Source organism: Dendrobium catenatum, unplaced genomic scaffold, assembly GCF_001605985.2.
Source record: "Dendrobium catenatum unplaced genomic scaffold, ASM160598v2 fragScaff_scaffold_972, whole genome shotgun sequence".
Lineage (NCBI taxonomy): Eukaryota > Viridiplantae > Streptophyta > Magnoliopsida > Asparagales > Orchidaceae > Dendrobium > Dendrobium catenatum.
The window spans coordinates 47,438-74,672 of record NW_021319434.1 but is presented as its reverse complement, the minus strand read 5'-3'; the positions used below and the strand labels follow the sequence as shown (position 1 = coordinate 74,672).

Below are 27,235 nucleotides of genomic sequence, written 5' to 3'. Positions count from 1 at the left end.
CCTTAAAGCAATTAAAAAAGAACGATGATCAGTGTAGCTGTGTTGAGCACTTCCAGATTTCTTGCAAGACCATTAATAGAGCAATTAAAAAAGAATAATTTCAAATGGGAGGGGATGCGTCTCGAGCCTTCAAGGAGTTGAAAACAACGATGATCAGTGTACCTATGTTGGCACTTCCAGATTTTAGGAAACTCTTTGCAGTGGAGACGGATGCATCAAGTTATGTGCCTGGTAATTAAAAAAATTATGGGCTAGGAGCAATACTCATGCAAGATTATAGGCCTATTGCATACTTCAACCAGCTGCTCACAACCAAGGAAAAGCTCAAATCTGTGTATGAGCGGGATCTGATGGTGATTGTCTTGGCTATTCATAAATGGCAGCCTTCTTTGTTGGGAAGACATTTCATAATCAGGACAAATTAGAGGAGCCTGAAGTTTTTTTGTTGGAATAGCAGGTGGTCACTTAGGAGCACCATAGATAGCTATCTAAGTTACTTGAATATGATTTTGAGATTCAGTATCGACTAGGGCTGTAAAATAAGACAGCAGATGCATTGTCCATTAGAGGTGAGGACTCTTAGTTGACAGACTTGTTAGTACCATTAATGGTAGATTGGGGGGCATTAAGACATGGGAATGAGCAGAATGAAGAGTTGAGAAAGATCAGGGAGGAGTTTCTATAGGATTTAGACAGTCACCCATGTTATGATTTGAAAGAGAGACGTATACTGTATCATGAGAGGTTTGTGTTACCTCGAACCTCAGGGTATATTCCCAAACTACTGCAAGAGTTCCATGACAGTGTGATATGAGGGCACTTCGGAGTTCAAAAGACATATAATCGACTGTCAGCAGAGTTATATTGGGTATGGATGCGTTGTGATGTAGAGAATTGGGTGGCCAAATGCGATGTGTGCCAAAGGCATAAGTGTTTAGCCATAACGCCAGCATGTTTACTACAACCCTTAGCCCTATCGGAGAGGGTATGGGAGGAAGTGATGATGGACTTCATCGAAGGACTGCCACGATCAAAAGGGTTTTCAGTGATCTTGGTAGTAGTGAGTTGTCTTAGCAAGTATGCACATTTCAACTCTCTAAAGCACCCTTATCCTGTAGTCACAGTGGCCACTGTTTTCATTCAAGAAGTGGTACGCTTGCACGAGTTTCCAAAAGCCATTGTGTCAGACAAGGACAAGGTGTTCCTTAGCCACTTATGGAAGGAGCTATTTCGTTTACAGGTGACGACATTGAAGCAAAGTACAACCTACCACCGTTAGACAAATGGTCAGATAGAAGTGGTCAACTGGAGTGTAGTGACCTACTTGAGATGCTTTGTATCGAACACACCAAAGAATTGGCCTAGGTGGATTGCCTGGGCAAAATATTTGTACAACACCTCATACCACTCAACAACAAAGACCATCTCCTTTAGAATTCTCTATTGGAGAGACCCATCTCAGTTGATTCATTATGGGGGAAACACTAACCAATGTCTAGTGTAAATTAGTACTTAGAGGAGAGGGACATGGTACTAGCGAAGCTTAAGGGGCATTTTTTGAGAGCCCAATATATTATGAATAGGAAGGAAGATGGTCACAGGAGAGGTAAATTTTGAATTGGGAGACATGTTTTACTTAAAATTGAGGCCCTATAGACAAAAACTTTATCCAGGAGAAGTAATGAAAAACTATCCCCATGGTAGCCTTGCCTTATGAGATCTTGGAGCGCATCGGAGCAATAGCCTATCGATTAAGGCTAGCACCATCCTTAGCCTAGCACCTAGTCTTTCATGTATCACAAGTGAGTAAGGCAATAGGGGAACATGCACCATCATAACTACCCTCAACTTTAACAGAGGACATGGAGGTTATGTTGGAACCTCTAGAAATAACAAGCGTTCGTAGAGGGGAGACAGGGACACAAGAGGTGCTAATCAAGTGGAAGGACCTGCCAGAGCTTGATGCCACTTGGGAATCATACGAGACAATCAGGAGACAGTTCCCAACTTTTCACCTTGAGGATAGGCCGGTCCAGTAGGATCGGTCTTGCAGTCACCCCAGCAGCTAGGGCGGACTAGCTACAGGGGGTGGAGGGGCTGAAATTTCGTCCCCCCTTGTGGGGCCCAATAAACCAATTATTCCATATGTTAAGAGGAGGATTAATGAAGGAATTAATGAAGGGAATTTGAATTCAATAAAGGGAATTAATTAATTAAGGCAAGAGAGATCTTTTAGGGCTAAATTGGAGGGAATAGTAGGGGTTTATATAGGGATTATTATTTTGTATTAGGGTTATGTTTTATTGAGTTTTCTGTTGTATTTTCTTCTGTGAGGGCTTCCTAGCGGCGTCTAGGTTGATTGGGAGAGATGATCTACCTCTCTAATTGTAGATCGCTTGTATCTTTGTTTCTTATTGAGTTATTAATTGAAATTGACTACCTTTTTCTCCATAATCTGCTGTTTTTAACTATTTTTATGTAGATATCCGAATATTGTTTACTGAAATTGACTCCAAGGTGTATCAAAAACTTCATTCTTTTTTTAATCATACATGATTGTATATCTTATAGGAAAATAATTTGATGGGGGTATACGAAAGGCGATGATCAACATTATTTCATTTACCATAACATGTGATGTCTTGTTAGTGGATTGCTGAAATATTTTGTTTTCAAACAAATTGGTAATATGCCAATTCAAAATGTAGAGGGACCATAGAGATGTTGAGGCTGTGTAAGTGTCGTTGTGAGGTACATACTATGTTTTGGAGACCCATGTTGAGGTACATACTATGTTTTGGAGACCCATGTTGAGATATGTGAGATCGTGATTAAAAGACTTGGAGAGTCAATGTCTTAAGGAAAGATTCATCTGACACTAAAGTTTTGACCCAATATCAGGAGTTTGCGGACTGTTCCCCAAAAATGAGTTGATAAAAGTAATCTGTAATGGTGATGAAGGCATGTAACACCATGATAAGTCACTCATTATAATTATTTTCGATAAAAAAATTTCATTTTCCTCATCTTATAATTATTTCTTTATTGCTTTTTGTTATCCAATATATATGAAATTTGTAGATTTGTTTGTGTGTTCGAATGAGCGGAAAATATTGTTGCTTAGTTGATGAACTTAACCTCATGCCTTATAAATTTTATTGGGTAAAGGAATGTTATTTGAATTTTGAGGAACAAAATTTCTCTTGATGTGTTGTGGCTGATTGATTTTGGATTTGTTTGACAATCCTTGGAGTATGACTTGGTTGAATGGGAAAACATCAAAAGGTTAATTCAACGAACTTCATTATAAAACCAAAATTTTTTCATATTCTGATCTTTAACCAGTCAAAGATCCAATTATTGAGAGCAATCTATGTTGGAAAGCAGATTTATCGGCCTTACTTTTGAGAATACTTTTGAAAGTGCCTAAGCATGGTTTAAAATTGCGTAATAAAAGGCGTGCCTCAGCGCAATTTTAAACTTTTAAGTCTCAAAGTCTACGCAATGAGAGCTGACATTGAGGCATATGCCTCAAGTTCACTGAGGCGAGCCTCGCCTCATGTTTTAGAGGCGTCCACCTCTTAAAATAAAAAAAAACTAACCTAAGTACATGCATTTGCAGCTCGGTATCGCTAGGTATATGCTCGGTACCACTCGGTACAACAATGCTTGGTATCACTAGGTACATGCTCGGCACCGCTCAATACATGCTTGGTACCGTTAGGTACATGTTCAGTGCCGCTCGGTATCTTTCCATACAAACGACTTACGAACTTTAAAAATAAACATAACTTCAAAATTACTCTTACAATAAAAATTTGTTCAGGGGGCATTGCCCCCGGAAACCCTACCAGGGAGCAGCGCCCCCTTGGACCCCCGGCTACCTGACATATTGTTGTATTCATCATCTTTAGTATAGTTGTTAGTGTTAGTCTGCTTTTTTATGAGTGCATGCTTTGTATAAGTTTATAGAAAAGATATTATATCTAAAATGCAATTACTAATATATTCTTCGAATAAAGGATTGTCAGAAGTGAGGATAAAGCTGCATCAGGTCATAGAAAAGATGCAGCATGGAAACATATCACTCAGGTGGATGTAGGAGGAAGTGATAAAACATATGTCCATCTAAAATGCAATTATCGTGACAAAAGTTGTGAAGGGATATTTTCACTTCATATCTTGTGTCTTTTTATGTTTTATATTTTTTACTCATTAGTATGTAAAAAAAATTTCATTTTATGTTTACGCAAGCTTTTGATTTTGAGGCTTATGCCTCAAAACATCTTGAGGCTTACGCCTCGCCTCACGAATGAAAAACGCCTCAATACCCGATTACACAATTTTAAACATTGAGCCTAAGTGCTTTTGTAGCAAGCTCTGTGTTTGTTGGAAAGGTGAGTGAGTGAGGAAGTGAACCATCATTCTCTAAATTTGCTCAATTCATTTAGTAATGCTAAATTTTGAAAGAATGTGTTGCTTCTTAGCCTTGTATGATGACCTCGAGCTTAATTAGGATGTCTTTGTATAATGCGACATGTTGCGCTATTTGTCATAGCGCGCGCTTTGACATATATATAACTTAACATCAATCAATATATTCACTTGGACTGTTTAGACAAAACTTATAATATTAACTTCTTATCTAATTTTTGTCACTTTTAGGACCTAAACTTGGGGAGGATAATATGCAGTGAAGATAGGTGTGTTATAGACTATACCCTTTAAAAATGATCCCTCAAGTGAGGTGCACACTCAAATAATGGGTTGTGTTTATACTAAAACTCCCACTTCAAATTTTGAAAACACTTATAATAATAATATTGATGTTTGGCTTTGACACAATTGCATTTGAAACTTACCTTAAAAAATAATTCTTTTGTATTCAACAATAAAATTCAAAGAATTTTTAATATTGAATTATTATTTTGATAAACACACTTGTAGTTCCTATCCCAATCAAGCCTATGAACCTTCCCAATCTTTTACTTCAGTCCATAGTGATGTGTCGTGGCTATCTAAAGTAAAAGATTTCTCAAGAGCTAGATGTTTTATTTCATTTATCAACAATCATACTTGTTTCATTTGGGTTGTCTTAAAGAGAGATTTGAAGTGGGATACATTTTGAAATATTTCAACTCCATGATTCACACTCATTTTTTAGTCCAAAATACAAGTCCTAACATAGATAATGCCACAATATTTCAAATTGGTCTCAGAAAATTATTTTCTATATCAAGATCAAGGGATTATCCATTATATTTCCTATATTGATACCCCTCAATAAAATGAGATTGTTGAAAGGAAAAATATACACCTATTAGAGGTGTTCGATTATTCATATCTCCATAAATGTTCTGTATTGGATGTCATTAAAAAATAATATCTTCCTAATGCAAAATACGAATGTCATGTATAGGATGCCATTAAGCTCTTCCAAATGCATAACCTCATTTTTTTACCAGAAATAATATTAATTATAGTATCAATCTTTAAAAAATAACACTTGTACATAAATATAAGGTATATATATGTATATACACGTAATATGAAATGTACTTTTCTTCTCATTCGAGGAGAAAGGTCATTCTCCTTCCAACTTTTCTAACATTGTATTAAAAAAAAAAAAGGCAAAAATTGTTTCAGCATTTTGCTACTACTATTAGGAATCAATCATCCTGCTCAACTGCAACGATGAAACTCCATGCTATCTTCCAAAAAGTCTTTAATAGGATTGTTCATATATTGGCTAATAACACTATCAGGGAACCTAATATCACGGCAAGTAAGAGAAAAGTAGATGAGTTTACTCATAAGGCATTTGAAAAGATAATGTTTTGAACATAGGTTTCAAATTTAAGTACCATTGAGGGCACTTTATTAATGATAAACGGAACAATATGACAACTCCCTTTTTTGCCACTATCTTTATATGTATTTGCGATTAAATCTTCTTGAATAATTTGCCATTCATTAGGGCTGTAATTGAGTTGAGTTGAGTTGAGCCAAGCATATAATGTATTAGATTTGGCTTAGTCATACTACATGTTCAAGTTTGGCTGAAGCTTGAGTCGAGCTTTTATATATGCTCATACTTGGCTTGTTTAGAATTATCTATGATCGAGTTTGGCTTATATAAATTTTACTCGGATGAGTTTTTAAATAGGTCAAGCCTATATGCAAATAAGTATTAAATGAGTTCCCAAGTGGTTTTAATGTTAACAAATAATTTTATAGGTCTGATTGAATAAGCCATTTAATTAATTTGGATTTAGTATCTAATTATTTAATACTAATTATACGAGCACCAATCAAATGAGATAATAATAGGATTGAAAAGAAGTATTAAAGTCTTTAGGAGGATATCAACTTCTAAATAGTAGTACAAAAAAGAAGTCACGGGGGTTGCAAATTATGATAACCCAATGGCATTTTGGAAGAGATGTATTGAGGGCTAAAATGGTGTATACACTGTAGGAAAGATGAGAAGAAGTGCTCACCTTCGATTCTCATGCGGGTGCTCTTTGATTCTTATGTCTGTGTATTGAGAAGATGTGTTGGGGTTAAAAGATGGAGAGCTCAAGCTCACAGATCGTTCTCACCAATGTGTTGATTCTTGACGAGTTGAGAAGGAGAAGATGTGTACACCTTTGCAGGCTCCAATTCTTAGCGTAATTTTAGTGATGCTCTCACATGAGATCGCTTTATGGAGATTGAAAGTGAGGAAAGTACATAATTATATGTTAAAAATGAAAAAAATAAAAGAGATGAAAAGGAAGGAAGCTTAATGAATAAATCTATAATATATTAATATATTAATATTCAACAATCAACTAAACAAGTTGTATTTTGAAAAAAAAAACCAGCATATGTTCTACCATTGAGCCTAATATCAAGCCTTTACTAAGTTATTTATTGAAAAATAATAAGTTATTTGTGAATGTAAATAATCAGGTTAAAATGTGTTCAAGCTAATACACACTTCACTTGTGTATTAGGTCTATCCAAGCTCACCTAGATAAATAGTTAAGCTTACATATGAGAAAATTATCTAATGATTAGGCTGGTAAAGATTTACCAGAGTACAAATGCTGACATGAATTTACCTGACTTGATTTGATTCATGGAGTGTTAAGGCCGACAAAAAGCTAAGTAACCATTTATCATAGTTATTTGAAATTTAATCTATTTACTCTGATCATCAAGCTTGACCCAATTAAGGATCAATTTAATGAATCTTTATCGGGTCTTAGGATTTTGTTTTGGCACTGTTATGGTTTAGGAAAAAGGATGGTTTTAGAATTTTCTTTTGGCATTGATATGGGTTAGCTAATATTCTTTGATCAGCTTTTAATCATGTCTGATTTATGCAACCTAATTTTCTTCTTAGTTCTTTCTCGATAGTTTCTGTTCATTTTATTTGATTTCATGCTATTAATTTCAAAGAAAATCTGCAACTTTGTGATGCAAGTTTTCTAAGAAAAAAATAAAACTCAAAGGGGAAATATGAGTACATAGACTCCAATATTTTGTTAAAAATGGTTTGACAAGTTGTTTAGTTAGATGACTTGGATGTACCATATGTGAAATAGGACGAGCTTCTATTTCTACCAGTAGCATCTTGACGATTCTTTTGTTTCATTCCCTGTAGAATAATCAGAACTTATTATTATTATTTTGGATTCACGGCACAAAATTCAATCTTAATATCATCATTCCAACTTTTTGGATTTATGTGATAGTTTGCAGATGGATGGATCTTATAAGAATGGTAAGAAGAATTATTCCATGTGGGGATAAATATGTATCCAACCATGTGAAAATATTCTATTTATGGCCTTTTGCATCATAGGCTACTGCCCCAATTATGACTTGGAACTTGCTTGTGATCAAGAAAATGTCACTTTGACATCAATTTAAATGGTTAGTGTTGTAGTTATGCCCAACTAATTGATTTGGAATTGTAAAATGTTTAACTTGTCCTAATTGTGGATATTGATTATTGTATTTTGGATTATAGGTAATATCTTGTTTTGGGCTAGCTATACAGTTGTAGAGATCTCGAGCTAGCGTTTAACCAAACAGAAGAACATGCTAAAGTTATAAGATTCAACCTTGATAACTTGGTATATATGTGATTCATATATCAATGAAGCATAGCAAATAAGAAGAATGGATGCTTCTTGTGTTGTTGCCAAGCACTAATAAAATGATTAAAGAGTGCAACTAATGTATGATTGCAAATGCAGTCTTGGAGGTGGTAGTTTATGTTGTAAATAGGATAATTTATGGTTTAGACTATTGATCTCTTCAATACAATAGAGACAACCTAGCAATTACTTGAGGTTTGTCTTATTCAAATGTCTCGTGGAATCAAAAGAAAAGAAAATTTTCTAGTGTCAATGTCATTACTACATCATCGTCGCGAATCTTATCCCAACTATGGTCAGATTTTATGCATCCTCAATCTCTATATGCTTTTGCCGAGTGTTACATGAGATGGGAATTTTGTTTGGCTTCTAGTTTTTTTTTGCTCAATTTGTATTCATTTTACCTTTGGCCAACGCCATCATTTCTTTATCCTTTGATGTTACCTCATCTTCAATAGATGTCTTTATCCTTTGATGTTTCCTCATCTTCAATAGATGCTACTCTTCCATCCTAATATAGTCATTCCTCAATTAGTTCTTGGTTTTGCCACACATCTATCTTAATATTCTACTTTCTGTCATGCTCAACTCGACTATTGGTGACCTTTTTTTATGCCCAATGTTTAAATCCATCTGACAATTTACCTGATTATTGTTTAATAAAACTTACCTATTACTTTATATTAGTATCTTATCACATATTAATCTTAAGGCACATTTTCATTTTAACTGTACCATGGAAGTTAATAGCCTTTAATATTTTTAGCATGAAAATAATTTCTATAGTGGATATTCCTGCCATGAAATCAAATTGATTATTTGATATAGATGTAATATTTTTTAGTTTATATTTTATTACTCCCTCATTGTAATCTATTTTCACACTCTCATAATCTGATTCCCTAATAATTAGGACAATTTTTATTTCTTCATTTGTTCATATTTGCAGAAATGTTGTCATTCCAATTGTTTGAAATATCTTAAATTTCAAAATTTCATCAAAAATATATTATTTTGAGCTAACTCCATTTTTTATCAATCAATAATATATTTCATTCTTTTTTTATTATGCACTTTTAATATAATTTATTTTTTAAACTTCTCTTTTATAATTTCTTAAGGAGTGTTATTTCTTGGTTATCAGATAAGGGTTGGAAGTTAAATACATTTTGATGATGATATGTCAATTACTAGGCGTGGAGATATCTGATTAGAAGATACCATGATAAGATTGTAAAGGTCCAAAGGAAGTAGAAAATTGGAACGGGAAAGTTTCCAAGTGATTAATAGTGATAAATGCTCATATCATGAATGTGAATGCTTAATTTACTCAAGAAAATTTAAATGGTTGATTGTCTTGAAGCTTTAACCATAGTTTCAACATTTTTTATCATCTAATTCTAGGGACTTTTCTGTTAGCCAGCAATTTAATTCATGTTTGAGATGGTTCAATTGGTTGTCCTGATGTGGTTTTCTAAATTAGGTTGTATTAAATTGATTAGCATGGCCATTTAAAACACCTAGTTCTTAATGTCATAATGAAAAGGTAAATTTTTTCACCTAATGGGTTTGAGGATTATGATATAGTTTTGTAAGCGAGGTACAAATCTAGATTTTCTTTCACGTGAAGAGTATACAACCAAAAGTAATATTTGATTTCTTTTTGCAAATCATATAGATTTTTATACCTTTCAAGGGTTTTTGTTCGATACATTCTCCAAGGATTTATCAGCCTTGGGAGAATGAATGCCATGGCTGCTTTTTTTTCTTCAAAAAACTCTAGTTAATGAAGGAATGAATCTAGTAAGCTAGTCAAACGATTGGGTGATCTGCTTTATTTTTAGTTGACCAAGAAATCCTTACATTTCCTTATAATGGGTTAGTGACCATTGAAGAGATTTGGGGCTATTGTAGTTGGGTGACCGAGTGAGAAGTGAGGTATTAGTAGAGAAGGCTTTTAGTTATGTTAGATTTTCTTCTTGCCTGATTGTTCAAATCTATTAGTATAGATTTTTTTCCACCTTAACTTGCATATATATATATGATTGTATATCTAAAAGAGGGTATATTTGCATGTCTATGCGCATGCTTTTATGCATGTGCAAAGATATTTGTACATGTACATATTTTTTTATGTCGGATCAAGCTTGGTTAGGCTCTTGATCAAACATATTATAATCTGATCGAGTTGTCTAGTCAGCTAATAAAAATTTATCAATCTTCATGTTATACTTTGATCAGTTTTCCTGCGGGTCTATGCATATCCCATTGACATGGGTAGTGTTTAGGCTATATAGTCCTTGTTTGTTACTACTTTTTAGTTTCCTTGCTTTTTTTAATAAATATGTGGAATGCATGATAGAATATGCTAAATTGCATGTGTACCTCTCTCTGATTTCATGATCATGTGCAGCACATTTGTAGAGAAGCTTGCACATCTCTGCTATTAAAACTAATTTTATATCAAACAATACTTCACAATTATGAAATAAATTTTAGTTAAGTCCTCCTTCATCTCCTTGATTTTCTCTTTCACTATTCTCACAGTTGTTTATCATTTCAGTGCTCTAGTAAATCCCTTTTCCCTCCATGGGGTAAGCAATATTTATCCCCCTCTCGCTCCTTTCTCTGCTTTGCTCCCCGTCTATCTACCATGAAATACAACAATACTGAGGGAAAGGGAAACCGTAATTACTAAACATAGTATTCCCCTCATTGCAATAAAAAGGCATATTGAGAACAGAAGTAAGATGATAAAGGAGTACATCAGTGGGGGCTTATCATGAAATCTTCAATAAATATTTGCATCAAATAAATTATAATTGTATGGCATTTTGATATCTAAGCAACCATTAATTGTTAAAAAAAAAAGCAACCATTAATTGTTTATAATTATTTGATGTAGAAAAATATTTATTTTTATGCCTAAATCATGTAGAAAAACATTTGCTCTGTTATCAAATTGACTTAGAAAAAAGTGTTACTTTAATACTAAAATGATGCATAAAAAGGTTTGCTCTTATACTAATATGTCTTAGAGCTGCGGGGGGCATAAAGGGGGACGGATTGAGAATTTTACCTTTTTTTGTAGAGTATTGAGGGGAGGGTATGTGGAGACTATGCACAGAGAGCATATAATTAAGGAGAGAAAATAATATTCTCTTTTCTTTTTTAATTGATAATAAAAATGGAAAAGCATTATAACTATTTATAAAAGTTGTGTTTCATTTAAAATCAAATTAAATTATAACTCAACCCTAAATAAGTTTTAAAAAATATAATATCTAATATATAAAAAAATCTAATTTAAAATAAAGGCAATTCTAAAAATTAAATAATTATATTTGAAATAGAAACTTAAAAATATTCTAAAATCTTAAAATGATTTTAATCCATGTTTTGTACTTGCATCATGTGTCCTAGGGCAGAAATAGCTCTTCTAAGGGTCATCCGAAAGTTTTTTCTTAAAAGTCTCGTTTCCATAATAGAGGTGATGTTCATGATTATTCTTTGAATTTTAAGGTGTGTTTACTAAAAAGGTGAAGTAGAATTAGGCTTCGATTCCTAATGCTACTATGCTTATTGCAACTTTCTCAGATCAATATCTTGGGGAGAATCCCATGGTGATTGTACTTGTGAAAACATAAACTCATCCTGTATGTCTTGGGAGGAAGCAGACAGTTACCTTGGAACTGGTCAACAAATCTATATGTTCGGAGAATAATCTTACAATTATATTAGAAATTGTGTATCAACCATCATAAGAATACCGAAAGTTATCTTAATCTCAATCTTAACAGTAGCCTCAACCATAATCTCAGATTTATGCTCATTAATATTCTCATACCCAACCATTAGGCTCTATAAAATGCTTGATTATTGATAATTAATTATCATTATCATTTTCAAGCTCATCTTCAGTACTGAGCTCATCACAATAAAGTCCTTAAAAGTAAAATTAATACATGAGTCAGGTTTTTGAATTGGCATAGGTGACGTAGTTATTTGAACTTCTGGAATTGGGACCTGTTTGTGGACCTTTAGAATTCAAAATAATGGTTTATGATATGCTTACGATCATGCTAAGATAGCCTTTGGATGGATGGATGGGATGATCAAGTATAAATGTATCTAACAAATTGTATACATACGATAATTTTTATACATATTATAGTTTGGACCCCATATTTTTCTCACGTCAATTTATGAGATGCATAAGCCAGTTGATTAGCATAGGAAAATTGGGTATGATCATATTCATCAACATTGATATTAATTTAAGATGATTTATGATATCTTTGGTACTGATGATGGTTGGAATGATGGTTGTAATGTCAAATGTCATTGTTGTCATATTGATGAGGAACAAATCAATGATCATAGGCATAGCAATTTGTTGATGCAGAAAATGTTTATAACAATGTGCATATCTGTTAACCAAATCTATGCCATTTCCATAATAATATTTTGAACTCGGGTGCTTATGAGGTTGATCAAACATCTCAATTAGTTTGCCATGTTGATCCAAAATTCTTCTCAAGTTAATTTATGAGATTCTTTAGACAATTGATTGGAATATGAACATTTGGTATGATCACATGGATCAGCGTTGTTTTTACCCAAATATGATTCATGGTAGCCCTTGCGCTACTGATTAGAATGATGTAATATGTTACAAAATTTTCACATTGATGAGGAGAAAAACCTATATGATCATAGACGTGATAATACGTTGGTGTATAATATGTTATTTGATGTGTAGAATCATACTTACAAGGTATATATATCTATTAACCAAATTTATTCCATATCATAATAAAATATATGTTGAGCTTGGGTACTTGTTAGATTGATGAAGTTTCTCAATTAATTTGCTATGTTGATTCCAAATTGAGTGGGAAGAATTTTGTAGTTCCACTTTTGCTTATGTATTTATCAAACATAATTCATGCTTCCTACAAAAGCTACTTTTTGTTTTGAAGTTGTCATGGTAATGGATGAATGAATTCTTGTGACTTGAGGCTAGAGCTATGCTTATGGTTAGGGTTTTTGAATTTTGTTCCCTTTTTTATTTGGTGTAAGGGGGTTGTGTGGTGAGCAGGTGGAAGGCATGGCTGATTTTTAAAATTGTTCACCTTATGAAATTTAAGCTCTGATATCAAATTTATGATATTGCAAACGGGTTTCTCCAGTACTAATGGGTGTAGAATAATTGACATGGTGCGATTTTGTTGAAGAGTTGATGATGGGCCATTGTTGATGAACTCTTTTTTGATTTTCTTATTCTTTTATTTCTTAAATTGCCCTTCATTGTAGCTTCTTTTTCTTGAATTCACTCCTTAGATGTGAGAGGATTGAAGAGAGTAAAAGAACCCATATGCTTTCTGGGAATTGCCTTTGTAATCTTGTATTAACCGGTGGAGAAAAGATGGAAAACCATGGGGAGGATATAGAGAGAGAGAGAGAGGTGAGGATTGGGAATTGCATATCCTGTGAAGTGAGAGGAATGTTTTAGAATGGGAAGGTTAGAGTGAAAGGGAGTTAGCTCAAATTTATTGAATAATTGATAATAAAAATAGCAAGCATTATAATCCTTATTTGTAGAAATTGGGTTGCATTTAAAAATAAGGCTTATTTAAAACTTAAATCTAGATAAGTTCTAAAAATTCTATCAGTTATTTTAAATTAAAAATAATCTTGAAACTCAAATGCATTAAAATTGTAAGAAAAATTTTAAAATAATTAAAAAAACCGGAATAATTTTGAAATAATATAGAATAATGTTGACGCCTGTCTTATACGATGTTTCCAAATTCTGCCCTTTTTAAGTTTTAAGTCTTAGAAAAACTATTGCAAAATTTGTTTATTTGTTGCTGCTTGCACTGTGCTGCTATTGTTGATGCTGATTGAAATGCTCTGTAGGTGCCTAAGTTACCAATTCCCCGTTTATATCGTTTGTAGAAAAATAATATTACTTTTGACTCTTCAAAAGTTTCGTATGTATTAATTGCTATTTGTAAACTGGTCAATGATATATGATGATAAAATAGCAGCTGCATAACACTTAGATGTGATGATCGTAGTTTCTTTTATGTAAGCTGTTTTTCTTATTATTTTTGGTGCTTTACATTTGTAAGAACTATTCTTTCACGTGCTGACTGTGTGAAAACATAGAAAAAACAGAGCAATTGATGGGAGATAACAAAATGTCTTCAGTTTTCCTAAAATGCTATGCTAGTCAAAGTATTATTAAGAAATGGAACATCATTACTTAATGACATTTTTTAGCGCTCAATCCCGTCCTACTAGAAGGCCTATTGCATTTATTTTTTATATTGTTCCTGTTTCCGTTTTTAAAAACCACAATGCAAAAAGATGTCCTAGTAGTTTGAAAATTTTATTTCAGGAAAAGATGGGGGAATGTTACGGTCAATGTTTTAAAAATCATTCAGTTTAGCCTATGCCTTGTAAGTTTGATTTTGGGTATTAAGAAACAATAAAAAATAGTTTCCGTGGAGCTTGAAATGTTTGAAGTTAATATTTCACCTAGAGTTTTAAAGAAATGGATTGAAATTCTACGTAAGTTTTAATATAATCTAGAAGTGGATCATCTATTAATAAGAAGAATTGGTGGTGGTATGAGGAGCTAATGATTATTTTGGAAACAACAATCTTAAATAGTGGCTAAAATAAATCCTATTGAGGTTTACATTAATTAGAAGAAATTGTGAAGTTTTGCAAAGTGGATGGTAAGTGGATGTTATATATTTTGATGATTTACAGTAGAGGCTAGGTTAAACTAAGACTATAATATTAGATTTATAGGCTTTGTTGAGCAATTGGAATTTAAAAAAAAAATGAACATAAAAGGATTTTAGTTAAAGATGAAGATATCAAGAAAAAAATAATTTGTGGTGGAATCAAAATGTGCAAGGAAAGATAAAAAATGAGAAGCTTGTTATAAAAGTTGGTTTAGATGTAAAAACTTTGATTATTGAGAAATATATAAAGATGTCTGTAAAGAGTTTAAAAAAGCAATATGCGATACAAATATTTTAGTTTTAATGATTTATATAATAGATTAGATATTATGGAGAAAAAAAGATATATGTATAAGTTAGTCAAACAAAGAGATAAGAGTAGTAAGGACTTAGCTCAAGTGAAGTACATTAAGGATGAAGATCAAAAAGTGCTTTTATTAGAAGAGGATATTCAACAATGGTGGATGAGATATTTTGTTAAACTTTTCAATGAAGATAGTGAGAATATGATTTATTTTAGTGACCTTAGCACCCTAAATAAAAATAAAGATTTTGTTTTTATCGGCATATTAGTAAAATCGAAGTTAGAGAGTCTTTAAAGAAAATGAAGTGTGGAAAAGCTATTGGACTTGATGATATTCCAATAAATGAGTGTAAATGCTTAGATGAAGGAATTTCTTGGCTTACTAAACTTTTTGATATTATTTTGAAGGCTAAAAAGATGCCCAATGAGTGGAGAATGAGTGAGTTGATTCTTATGTTTAAAAAGAAAGGTGATGCACAAGATTATGCGAATTATATAGGAATTAAGTTAATGTGTCATAGTTTAAAACTATGGGAGAGAGTTATGGATCATATGTTATGACTTGATACTAATGTTTCTCAAAATCAATTTGGATTCATGCTGGATAGGTTTACTATGGAAGCTATACATTTATTGAGAGGTTTGATGGAGAAGTATAAGAAGAATACGGAGGATCTATTGTTTAAAATTGCGCAATATGAGGCTCGCCTCAACGTAATTCTAGTGAAAAACACCTCGAGGCTTTCACACAAGTTTTATGTAATGAGGCTTGCACCTCAGCTTGGTTGATAACTGCCTTGCCTCGCTTACGTGAGACTCACGCCTCACCCTATTTATTTATTTTTTTAATTTAAAACTTACATAAATCTTAAAGTAAAGCCCGGAGCAAATCTCACATTCATGCACCCCCCGAGTTATAGCAACGTCCTCTCGATTGCCTCAACCTCCAGCCCACCGCCTTCACCATAGCCACCACCATCGCAGTCATCATGAAGGACCACTTGAAAGTCGCACACCACAACCACCTTCTCTAAAAATTTTGGAGTATTAATCTCATCTTTATGTTGATGAAAAATATTTATGGAAGAAGAAGATTGAAATAAATAAAGAAGCATTTTGGGAGGCATTGGACTCCACAGATTGAGACAGGGAAGAGACCGATTTGTTATAATGACGACTCAAATAAAGACTCCTAAGTGATGATAGGACATATGATTTTCTAATTGTTGTCAACTATTTCAACCAATTTTAGAAATGAGTAGGGAACTGAGAGAAAAAGAATTTGAAGTTGAACTTAATATTATATGATGCTTTTATGTAGTTTCTATATTTAATATTTGTTTTGCTCGTGTGATATTTCTATTATATAAAAAATCACTTTTAACCTTTATTTGCACAATTTTTTTTGTTTTGAGGCTTACGCCTCAAAATGCCTTGAGGCCGACGTCTCGCCTCACGAACAAAAAACGCCTCAATACCCTATTGCGTAATTTTAAACATTGGGAGGATTGATTTAGAGAAAGCATATGATAAAGTTTTGAGAGACGTATTATAGAGAGTTCTAGAAAAAGAAAGAGGTTAATAATGCTTATATTCAAGTCATTAAGGATGTGCATGCAGGAGTTGTTACTTGTGTTCAAACACAAGGTGGTTTGACCAAATATTTTCCTATTTTAGTTGGATTACATCTAGGACCAGCCTTAAGCCCATATCTTTTTGCTTTAGTCATTAATGTTCTCATTAGACATTCGCAAGAGGTTGTACCGTGGTGTATACTTTTTTGATGATGATATTCTTCTTGTTTATAAGACTTGAGAGGGAGGTTAAAAGTAAACTTGAATTATGGAGGTCAATTTTAGAGTCTAAAGATTTTCATTTGAGTAGATCTAAAATAGAATATATAGGGTGTTATTATAGTAGTAAGAGATCTAGTGAGGGGATCGTGACTTTGGGAAATTAAGTAATTAATAAGAGTACGCATTTTAGATATCTTAGGTTTATTATTCATAGTGATGTGAAGTTGATGGGATATTATTAGTAGAATTTAAGTTGGATGTCTAAAATAGAGGAATGCATTGGGCTTGGTGTGTGATAGAAAAGTTCCATTCAAACTTAATGGAAAATTCTATAAGATGGTGGTGGGACCTGCAATGCTTTATGGCCTAGAATGTTGGCCATTAAAAGGGAAGTGTAATATTAAGTTAAGTGTAGAGGAGATGAGGATTCTCAGGTGAATGAGTGGCTTTACTTTTAATTTTAGAGACAAGATACGAAAGCATATATGTGAAAAGGTTGGAGCAGCTTTAGTGGAAGATAAAGATTAGAGAGAGTTGCCTTAGATGGTTTGGTCACATAAAACAACAACCTTTCGATGGCCTAGTTAGAGAGTATATGTATTATATTTGGCTTATGTTAAGAAATGTAGAGGTGGACCTAAAAAGATTTGGTTATAAAATATTTGAAATGATATTTCCTTATTAAATTTAAATGAGAATTTGACTCTTAATAGGGCATAATGGAGAAAAATGATTTATGTAGGCAACCCCACGTAGTGGGATAAATGCTTGATGTTGTTGTTGTATGAAGATATCAAGAAAAAATGAAAAGTCTAGAAATTATTGGTTGAGATTTTTAAAGAAGTTATTTTTAATAGCATAATCAATTGTATCACACTGCTTATTATATATTGATACAAAAAAGTGAGCTACAAGGGTAAAACCCATGGTTCAAATTAGATGCCTTTTGAGATGCCATCTTAACTTCTATAAGAGGATGCAAGGTACAAACATTTACAAATACTTTGTGATATTTAAGATTGTGCTGATTATTTGGGAACAAAATTAATGTCTCATTCAAAAAAATTATGGGGGAGGGCAATGGAACACAAGCTTTGAAAATCATATCATTATCTTAAAATCAATTTTGTTATGCGGTCCCACTATGGAGATGATTTCTATGCCAAGGCAATCAATTTTTTTAAAAAATTATAGAGCTAAATAAATGATACTATTATGATTTTATTAATCTTGAGAAGGTATAAACTATGGAATCAAGTATCATGATAATTGATTTGGTAAAATGATGTCATTTCAAATGTGTTTGATGTGGAAGAATTGAGAATATTAAGATGAATGTGTTAAAATTTTGTAAGGATGAATTGAGAAATGATTATATGGGAGTATCGTGGGTGTAGCACCTATTATAAGGTAGTAAATAGAAAATAAACTAAATTGTTTGAGCTTATAATATATACAAGATTGAATGTTGAAGATGCACCAAAAGGTTACATGAATAAAATTAATGTGAAAACATAATTCTACCAAAGAAAGAAAAACTCCAGAATAGTCAAGATTGGTAAAATTAAAAAAAAAGGGTCTATAAATATGTAATGAGCTTTCTTTATTTTGTTCTTTTTGTGAGTTTGATCGACTCTATCTATTTTATTTACGGTATGTTTTAGATAGACTATGTCTATCTTGTAAATTTGGTCTACTCAAGTAGTATAAATAGCTCCTATTATAATCAAATAGCATAAATAAAAATTTTATGATATCCTCTCTTTCTTTCCCTCTTATCTATTTTCTCTTGGGAGTCTACACTTACTCTTGGCCTCCAAGAAGTATCTCAATGGTGCTCTTGTTGCACTAATCTCATGCCATTGCAAGAGGTTTCTTTTTTCAACAGTTCTTCCTTTCTCACGGTCCAACACAAGTTTTGCCTCCCACTTGCTGCCTTGCCTCCACTTTTGCTGTCCGGGCTTCCATCTAGACCGCAAGCCCTCCTCACTTCTTCTCAATGTTCTGCTCGTCTCACCTTACTGCATTTGCAAAATCCCTCCTGACATTCTCACATCTTAGCAGTCGGCCTTTAGCCTCTTGACAGCTCACATCTCAGTTGCTAGCTTAGATTAAATCCTTATTTGCAAGCTTGCCTCATCCAACCTCATTTCCACCAATTGCCAAGATCAGCAAGATCCTTCCAACAGTCCTCTGATTGTTTTTCCTACAATATTCAACAACCTTCAAGGATTCTAGATTTTTCGGCAACTTGCATTTTGCCTATGCATGAACGATATTTTTTAAGTTTACATCTGGTTCTTCGTTTTCTTGTTCTTCTCTAATTTTTTATTTTATTTTATTTTTATTCTACACAATCTACTTATTTTTTCTCCTTTTTATTTTGGTACATGTACACCAATGCTTATTTTAAAGAATTTAATCTTTCCAAAATTCATCATCCATATCCAACATGAAGAATGCTGATTTGGTCAAAGCTTTACGCTCAATGCAAAGTAATCACTACTTGCAATTTGCCAAAATCCAAAAATCTCTCCAATAAGCCTACGTTTAATTTGTTTCCATTCCATCCAACAATTTCAAACCTTCATGGATTCCATTGATAAGCATCTTGACAGCTTATGCACTGACCGACCATGTTCCTTTTGCAATCAAGATAACGCTTCCTCTGCCGGTATTCATGGATCTATCGGCCCTTTCCTACTTCACAGTGGATCCCTCATTTCTCTTGGTTCTCCTTAGCTTAAAACTATGAAAATCGAACTTCCTCACTTTAATGGATCTGATGGCAAAACATGGATCTTTAAAGCACAAGAATACTTTGATTTTCATAATACTCCTGATTGTCATCGCATTAGAATCTCTTCTTTTCATTTGGAAGGTTTTGCTGCTAATTGGTATCGATGACGTAGGATGAAAGGTCAGTTTTTTCTCAGTTTGATTTTATGTTATCTTTACAACAACGATTTGGCCTTTTTTCTCATGAAGATTTGCATGGGAATCTTTCAAAATTTAACATAGCAAACTTTTGTTTTGAATCATCAAATAATTATTTTCCATCACTGAGGCTGTTTGCAAATGGTGTCAATATCTATTAGGCACTAAGTTCCTTATTCACACATAATAAAAGCCTCCATGATCTTAAAACACAAATCCTTCAAATACCATACTAACAATATTATCTTTGTAAATTCTTAGGTTTTAATTTCTCCATTGAGTATAATCCAGGTAAATTAAATACAATTGTTGATTCATTATCTTGATTACTTGAATATAGGGTTTCTTTTCCATCTCCCTTATTTTCACTCTCCACACTCGTTAATCTCTCTTTTTCATTAATAAGGAAGCCCTTACATCTCCCGATATCCTTCAACTCCCAACTATCAAAAGGTGAACTCTCTCCTTCAGAATACCAAATTTGAGACAATATTCTATGTTTTAAAGGTCGAATCTATATCAGTAAGTCTTCTTTTCTAAAAAATTAAATTCTCATTGAATTTCATTCCACACCTTAGTGTCTGCCATGAGGATATTATCAAAAACATTAAACAAATCTCTAAAAATTTTTATTGACCTGGACTCCATAAAGATGTTGCTAATTTTGTTAATAATTACTGTACATGCCAAGAAATAAAAACCTCTACCTTGCCTCTTATCGGTCTATAAGTCTATTAACTCCTTTACCCATTCCGTTACAAAATTGGGAAGATTTATTTATGAATTTCATTAATGGCTTACCAAACTCAAAAGAGTACACCATCATATAGTAGAAATTGATACTTTGTCCAAATATATTCATTTTGGCTCATTACCTCTTAATTATTCTGCCTTACATGTAGCTGAACATTTCACCTATATCTTAGTTAAATTGCATGGCTTCCCTAAAATAATTGTCTCTGACCGTGACAACATTTTAAGTCAGTTTTGGTGTCGTCTATTTGCCTTGAGTGGCATCACTCTTCACTTTAACACTGCATATCACTCACAAAATAATAAGGGATGAACTTTGTTATAATACTTCATTTCATACGACTATTAAAATGACCCCTTTTCGAGCTCTATATTGTCAATTACCTCCATAAATTCCTGCATATCTTCGTGATACTTCTGACATCTACGTTATAGACACCTTATTAACAAACTGTGATACCCTTTTACAAAACTTTCGTAAGAATGTTTCAAGCTCAAAATCACATGAAATTAATGGCATATTGCTATAGAAGGGATTCACAATTCTCAATAGCAGATCTAGTAATAGTTAAACTACAACCCTTTAGGCAAAATTTCGTTGTATGTAGAAAACATTCCAAATTAGATAAATGATATTTTGGATTTTTTCCAATTCAATAGGTCATTAGCCCAGTGGCTTACCGCCTAACCCTTCTAATAGCAAAGTTCATCTTGTTTTTCACATTTCTCTTCTCAATCCATTTAAAGGAACCCCTCCCTTGACTCCATCCACATTGCTGAACCTTATAATGATCAACCACTCCTTATTCCTTATGCCATTTTAGCATTCCACATTATAAAGCTTCGTGACCAACCTCACCGTCAAGTCTTGTTGCAACATAAATTAAATACATCAGAGGATGCCACATGGAAAAATTTTGCAACACTCTATATCTTTTGCTTCTCTCAACCTTAAGGGCAAGGCTGTTTTTCATGGATACGGGATTGTTAAATATCAATATATTTTATTAGATCCTAAAATGGTATAATCAAATTGTGAAGAATGAGCTACCAACAATAATTCGAGTTTACCAAAGAAGAAGAACTCCAAAATAGTTAAGATTTGTAACATAAAGTAGTGGTCTACAAATATGTAATGATCTTTACTTTATTTTTTTCTTTTAGTGATGTAGATTGAGTGTATTTATTTTATTTTAAGACATGTATTAAGTATATCATGTCTATCTTGTAAACTTGGTCTACCCAAGTAGTATAAATATCCCTTATTGTAATCAAATAGCATGAATGAAAAATTTTTGATATCCTCTCTTTCTTTCCTTTTCTTCTATTTCGTCTTGGGAGTCTACACCTATTCTAAAGGTGCCCCACTTCTTGGCCTCCAAGAAGCATATAACATTGTTATGATGATGGCGACTATGGCATTGAAGGAGGTGGTTTGTTTCTTATTTGTTTACATGTAATGCCAAATGGCCCGACACACTTAGTTTAAGATGAATATAATTTTAGAAAAAGTCACGGAGTAATGCTAGATGGTTTCGTACATTTAGTTCAAGGTGAAATAGTTTTAGAAACCTTACAGTATGCTAGTTTTAGATCATTAGTCCTTGGAATCTTTGGAATATGGCATGCTTGAGATTATTTTTCTTATTAATAAGTTCTTGATGAGGACATCTGACCGTGGAGACGGGGTTGACGATCAACGACCACGATTACACCGCTTTATTTTTGAGTTATTTATTGTATTTGATTTATTGCTGTTTATTTTCCGATTTTACCCTCACTTGAGGGAATAAGTGTTTGTGACCCCAGGGGGCATTATTGTCTTTTGTTTTGTTATTATATTAGGGGACTATTTATAGTCTCCTATGCTTATGATGCCTAATGAAGATTATAATGAAAATTTCAGCAATTGTCTCTTGGGTGTTTGAGAGAGAGCTTTGGTGAGAACCCTAGGTGAGGGCGACGGATCACCCACTAGCCACAGGAAGCGTCCGGGCTCGTGGTTCATTTTCTTTTCTCTAAACTCCCCTCCTCCATTGACCGTCGACCAAACTTCCTCCATAGCCGCCGGCCAAGCACCCATCTTCCCCTCCAATCGTTGGCCAACCCACTCTCCACCTTCAAGTTGCCGGCCATAAGGCCTGTCCCCTCCCCTCCAAGCCACCGGCCCCAAGGTTCCTCCCCTCCACTTAGCCGCCACCCAAACCCTAAGCCCTTCCCTCCTCTTAGCTGTTGGCCACCCCCTCCCTCATTGGGATTCCCAAACTTGCCAAGCTTTGCATTCAATTACTTCCCTAAATTAGTTCCCCTAAATTTGGAAACTTTATTGAATTCAAATTCCAACATATTTGAATTTAAATTCTTTTCTAAAATAAGAGAAGTTATTTTTGGAAGGTCCCTCAAATCATGCCAATTGAATATTAAATCAGGATTGGAATTAAATCCCTTTCCTAATTTAATATTCCAAACTTAAAAACTGACTATTACTTCAATTAAATCCCCCAATCAAGCTCATCAAAGATTGTCGCCTGTCCTTCTCTCTCCTTTCTCATTAACACCCCAAATCAAGCCCCATTCCCAAGCAAGCCGCCTGCCCCTCCTCTCTCTCTCTCAATGTTCCTACTTGCTGTTCTATGACTCCAAAGCTAATTCCCTAGGGCTCTCTCCCCCGCATAACTTCCACCTCAAGATTTTGATCCTCCTAGGTCGCTGTCCCGAATTCCTGGACCTCTTTAAGACCGCTGTCCTGAATTTCCAGCAGGTGTAACTTTGCTGATCTTCTGTCCAACCCTCCTGAAGACCACACCTTGCTGTCCAAGAGCTTCCGGCATCCCACAGTTGCTTTCCAAGTTTTCTGTGCATCGCCAGGCTGCTGTCCAGAGAATTTCAGCAAGCGAAACTGCTGTCCTGCCCTCCAGAAATCCACTCTTTGCTGCCGAGAGTTTCCGATCTCTCATAGTAGCTGTTCACTCTTGTATGGCGGATCCAGAACATGACCACGGGCTTGTTTACAACGATCAAGGTCAAGTTGATATCCTCAAGTCATCGTTCTTTAACCTCAACTTGGAGATTGATCAAACCATTGAAGAATACGTTGAAAGGATTGTCTTCACCCTCGCCGCCGCTATCGACGAACAACTCTCTTCCGTCAAGTGGCGGATCGTTTCTAAATCTTGATCAAGGTGAATTTCTCGTACAAATCTCTTGCTTTTCTAAATCTTCCCGTTAATTTGTGGCTTTATAAGGGGTTGTGCAACATATCTCCGTCTAACCCATATCAAGAGTGCAAGTGAGTAGGATCCAAGTAGTGCTCAATCTTATTGTTAATTCAGGGATTTCCTTTGAAAATCCCTCACGCTATGCTAATCTTGATTATGATTGATGATTCATGATTCTAACGCTGACATGTTAATACTTGTTTACATCGTTGGAAGCTAACATAATAATTATTGCTCTAATTCAAATGCGTGTTATTTTAATATTGCATAATTTCTCCTGCATTTAGTTCTACATCAATTCTACAGAGATCATATGCTTTGTTTATTGGACCTGTTTGCTGTTAAATGCTTGATTGTTGTATGGAATATGCACATAATAAATTCCCTATTTGGTACTGTGATAGGTTTTCTTACTACAAAATTTTGTTTTTCAGGTATGTGCCATCCTTCTTACCTCCAGCTTCCAAAGGAAAAGAATCTGAGAAAAAGGTTAGCATTGCACTTGTGATGTTGGTCATTAATATCTTGCTAGTAGCTCTGTTTTGTACATGTACGAAGTGATGTCCTAGTCAAGCAACCTGGGATATGTTTAAGAAAAGCGTGCTGAATCTGTAACCAAATCATCCCCTGGAGAATCTTTCCTATTTTAGTTGACAGATTTTTGGTGACTGATGGTTTGAAATGCATGTTCAAGAACTTCTGTATTTTTTGTTGTAATAGTCTTAAGATTAGTCAAGTTTGCAAAACAGTATATTAAAATATTGAGTGATTTTTTTAATTGTGGTTGAGATGGCTTCTCTGCATGCTTGTGCACATTTTCTCTGTTTTTTCATGGACTACATGGCAGAGTTATAACTGCCTAGCTCAATAGTGTAACAGGTTACCTTTTGTCCTTGGCTGAGATTGCATGAGAAAACTTTTGGGCTTGGTTTTCATTTATTTATTTTTCTAGTGTGAGTTCTTAGACATGCTTTATGGCTTTGATTTGCCTTGAGTAGGCTCTGCAGCAGTATGATCAAAGGTCTCTTGGTGCAGGGTGACAAATAAGACCCAGTTGAATGATCCCTATTTATGTTGCTTTCTGCTATACATTATTTTTATGAACTCTGAGGTCCAAGCTTCATCTTATTATCTGTGAAAACTGAAGTTTCTTTTTGTCCTGTACGAGTGATGTAGACAAAGGGGGGGTCAACTCATGTCCAAAATAAATCAATTTTGGCCTCCCTTGAGTTTACAAGCTCAATAAAATTTGAGCTGGAATTTAGCTCATTTATGAGCTGATTTTTAGTTCATTTATTGAACTAAGAGTTAGCTCATTATTAGCTAGGTTTTAGTTCATTTATTATCGCATTTATGTAGCCTTTTATTTATTATTTTATCTTAAATTAAAGTTGTCTCTTGGGATTCCAAAAATGGCTTTTGGAATCCCAAGATTTGTTTTGTTTTCCCATGCCATGGCTCCTTGGCTTCCATGGGCTGCTGTTTTCCGTGCCTTTGCCTCTTGGATTTCCGGCCGGCTGCTGCTTTTCCAAGCCCGGTGGTTTCCCGTGGCTGTGGCGCCTTGGTTCCGTGCGGCCTCCTTGTCTACCGCGGCTTCTCCTTCGGTTCCTTGGCTGAGCTGTTTTTCCGTGAAAAGCAATTAGGTTTTTAATGTTTGTGATGTTTGGAATTCCTATGTGAATTCATTGTTTGTGTCCTTTGGTATTCCCCTTTCATACCTATAAATATGAGGGGTTATGTATTGTTTGAAATAGTTGAATGAAATGTTATTTTTGGAAAAGCTATAACTTGCGGGTTTGCTTGGATAATCTTGCGAGCTTTGTCCGTCTTCTTTGTCATCCCCTCCGGAAATCTTGCGAGCTTTTTCCAACCTTTCGTCTTGGCTTCTATTCTCTTCGTCTCTCCGCAAGTGCCACTCCACCTGTATCTTTCTTCCAAGTGCAGCAACTTTAGGGTGTCTTTGGTTTATGAGTCAAAGTTTGTAAGTCGTCGTAATTTTGTGTGTTTTGTAATTTCTTCTTTTTAGTTTTATTGTAAGAGTTTGTTCTTCCTTTTGTTCTTCCTCTTCTTCTTCGTCATTTCGTGATTTAGTGGGTCGTTTCGGTTTTCTCATTCGTGCGGGCGAGGGGTATAGGCTCCCTATATTTCTTGCCCCCACCAACGAGTGGCTCATCAAATTGCATAACATGATTTTACCTTTGTAATGCATCATAAGCATTATCTATGCTCAACTCTGTTTGTGTGCATGTTGAAGTACTTTGATATAATCTGTTTACTATCAGCTGATAATCAATGCGCTGTTTTGTCATGTTTGGCCTGTTTGTCCTTCAAGCTATTTTTTTTTTTAATGAATTTTTTTTCAATTTATTTTTTTCACATTTATTGTCTCACTAACAATTACTAGCAAATTTACTAAACGACAGCGATCCTATTAAATCCTTTTGATGACCTGCAGAAAGAAGAAGAGAAACCAAAGGAAAAGGAGAAAGGAAAACCACGGGTTATTGACAATTTTCTTGAGGAGCTCAAGGCTGAGCAAGAGTTGAGAGAAAAGCGGAATCAAGAACGTGAACAATGGCGTGAAGGGCGTCATAGTGAGAGTTCAGCTGTAAGTTTCTCTATTATATGATTGGAAATATCTCTGCATGAAATAATTAAAAGGAAGGAATTCAAATGAGAAAAAAAAGCTATTAATCATTATATGTAAGCCTAAGTTGTGGTTTGTCTAACTTTATTCTATGGAGCATGGTACTTTCATTTATTATTCAACGGTGTAAACAACACTTATTTCTCCAATCATGTTTTGATGCACATTGATACCACATTGGATACTAGTGTTGTTGAAAGTGCTAAGGGTCCTCAAGGTAATATAGCTGCCTAACATTCATATTTCTCCAATCATGTTTTGATGCACATTGATACCACATCGGATACTAGTGTTGTTGAAAGTGCTAAGGGTCCTCAAGGTAATATAGCTGCCTAACATTGAGGTCCTAGACATCGCCATAGAGGCTTGTTCAAATGACATAATGGAAAAAACATTGCTGCTTCAGTTAATAAATCAATTTGAAAAATAATTAAATTTAAATCTTCATTGCATTCCAAGTTCTTAAATCTAATTAGAAAGATTAGTGAAATTAAGTATCTCAAAATTATTAAAATTTTCAATTCTATAGCATGTTTATTCCATATTCTTCCTTATTTATGTTATCTTTTAAATATTGGATTTTTTGTGTTACATCTGTTTCCTTGTCTACTTGCACACATCCTCTTCTTCATTCTCCAATTCTCTAAAGTTTGAAGCTCTTATATCAAT

General features: G+C 34.1%; 1 protein-coding gene across 2 annotated transcripts in view; it reads left to right on the top strand.

Moving 5' to 3' along the window:
* Window positions 1-27,235, top strand: part of LOC110113111 (protein RRC1) — a 52,901-nt gene that overhangs the window by 7,763 nt on the left and 17,903 nt on the right. For both annotated transcript variants that reach the window (XM_020845541.2, XM_028697555.1), the window contains 2 exons: window positions 24,354-24,408; window positions 26,375-26,527. In XM_020845541.2, coding sequence (XP_020701200.1) covers window positions 24,354-24,408; window positions 26,375-26,527 — 208 coding nt within the window. The remainder of the gene's footprint in view (window positions 1-24,353; window positions 24,409-26,374; window positions 26,528-27,235) is intronic.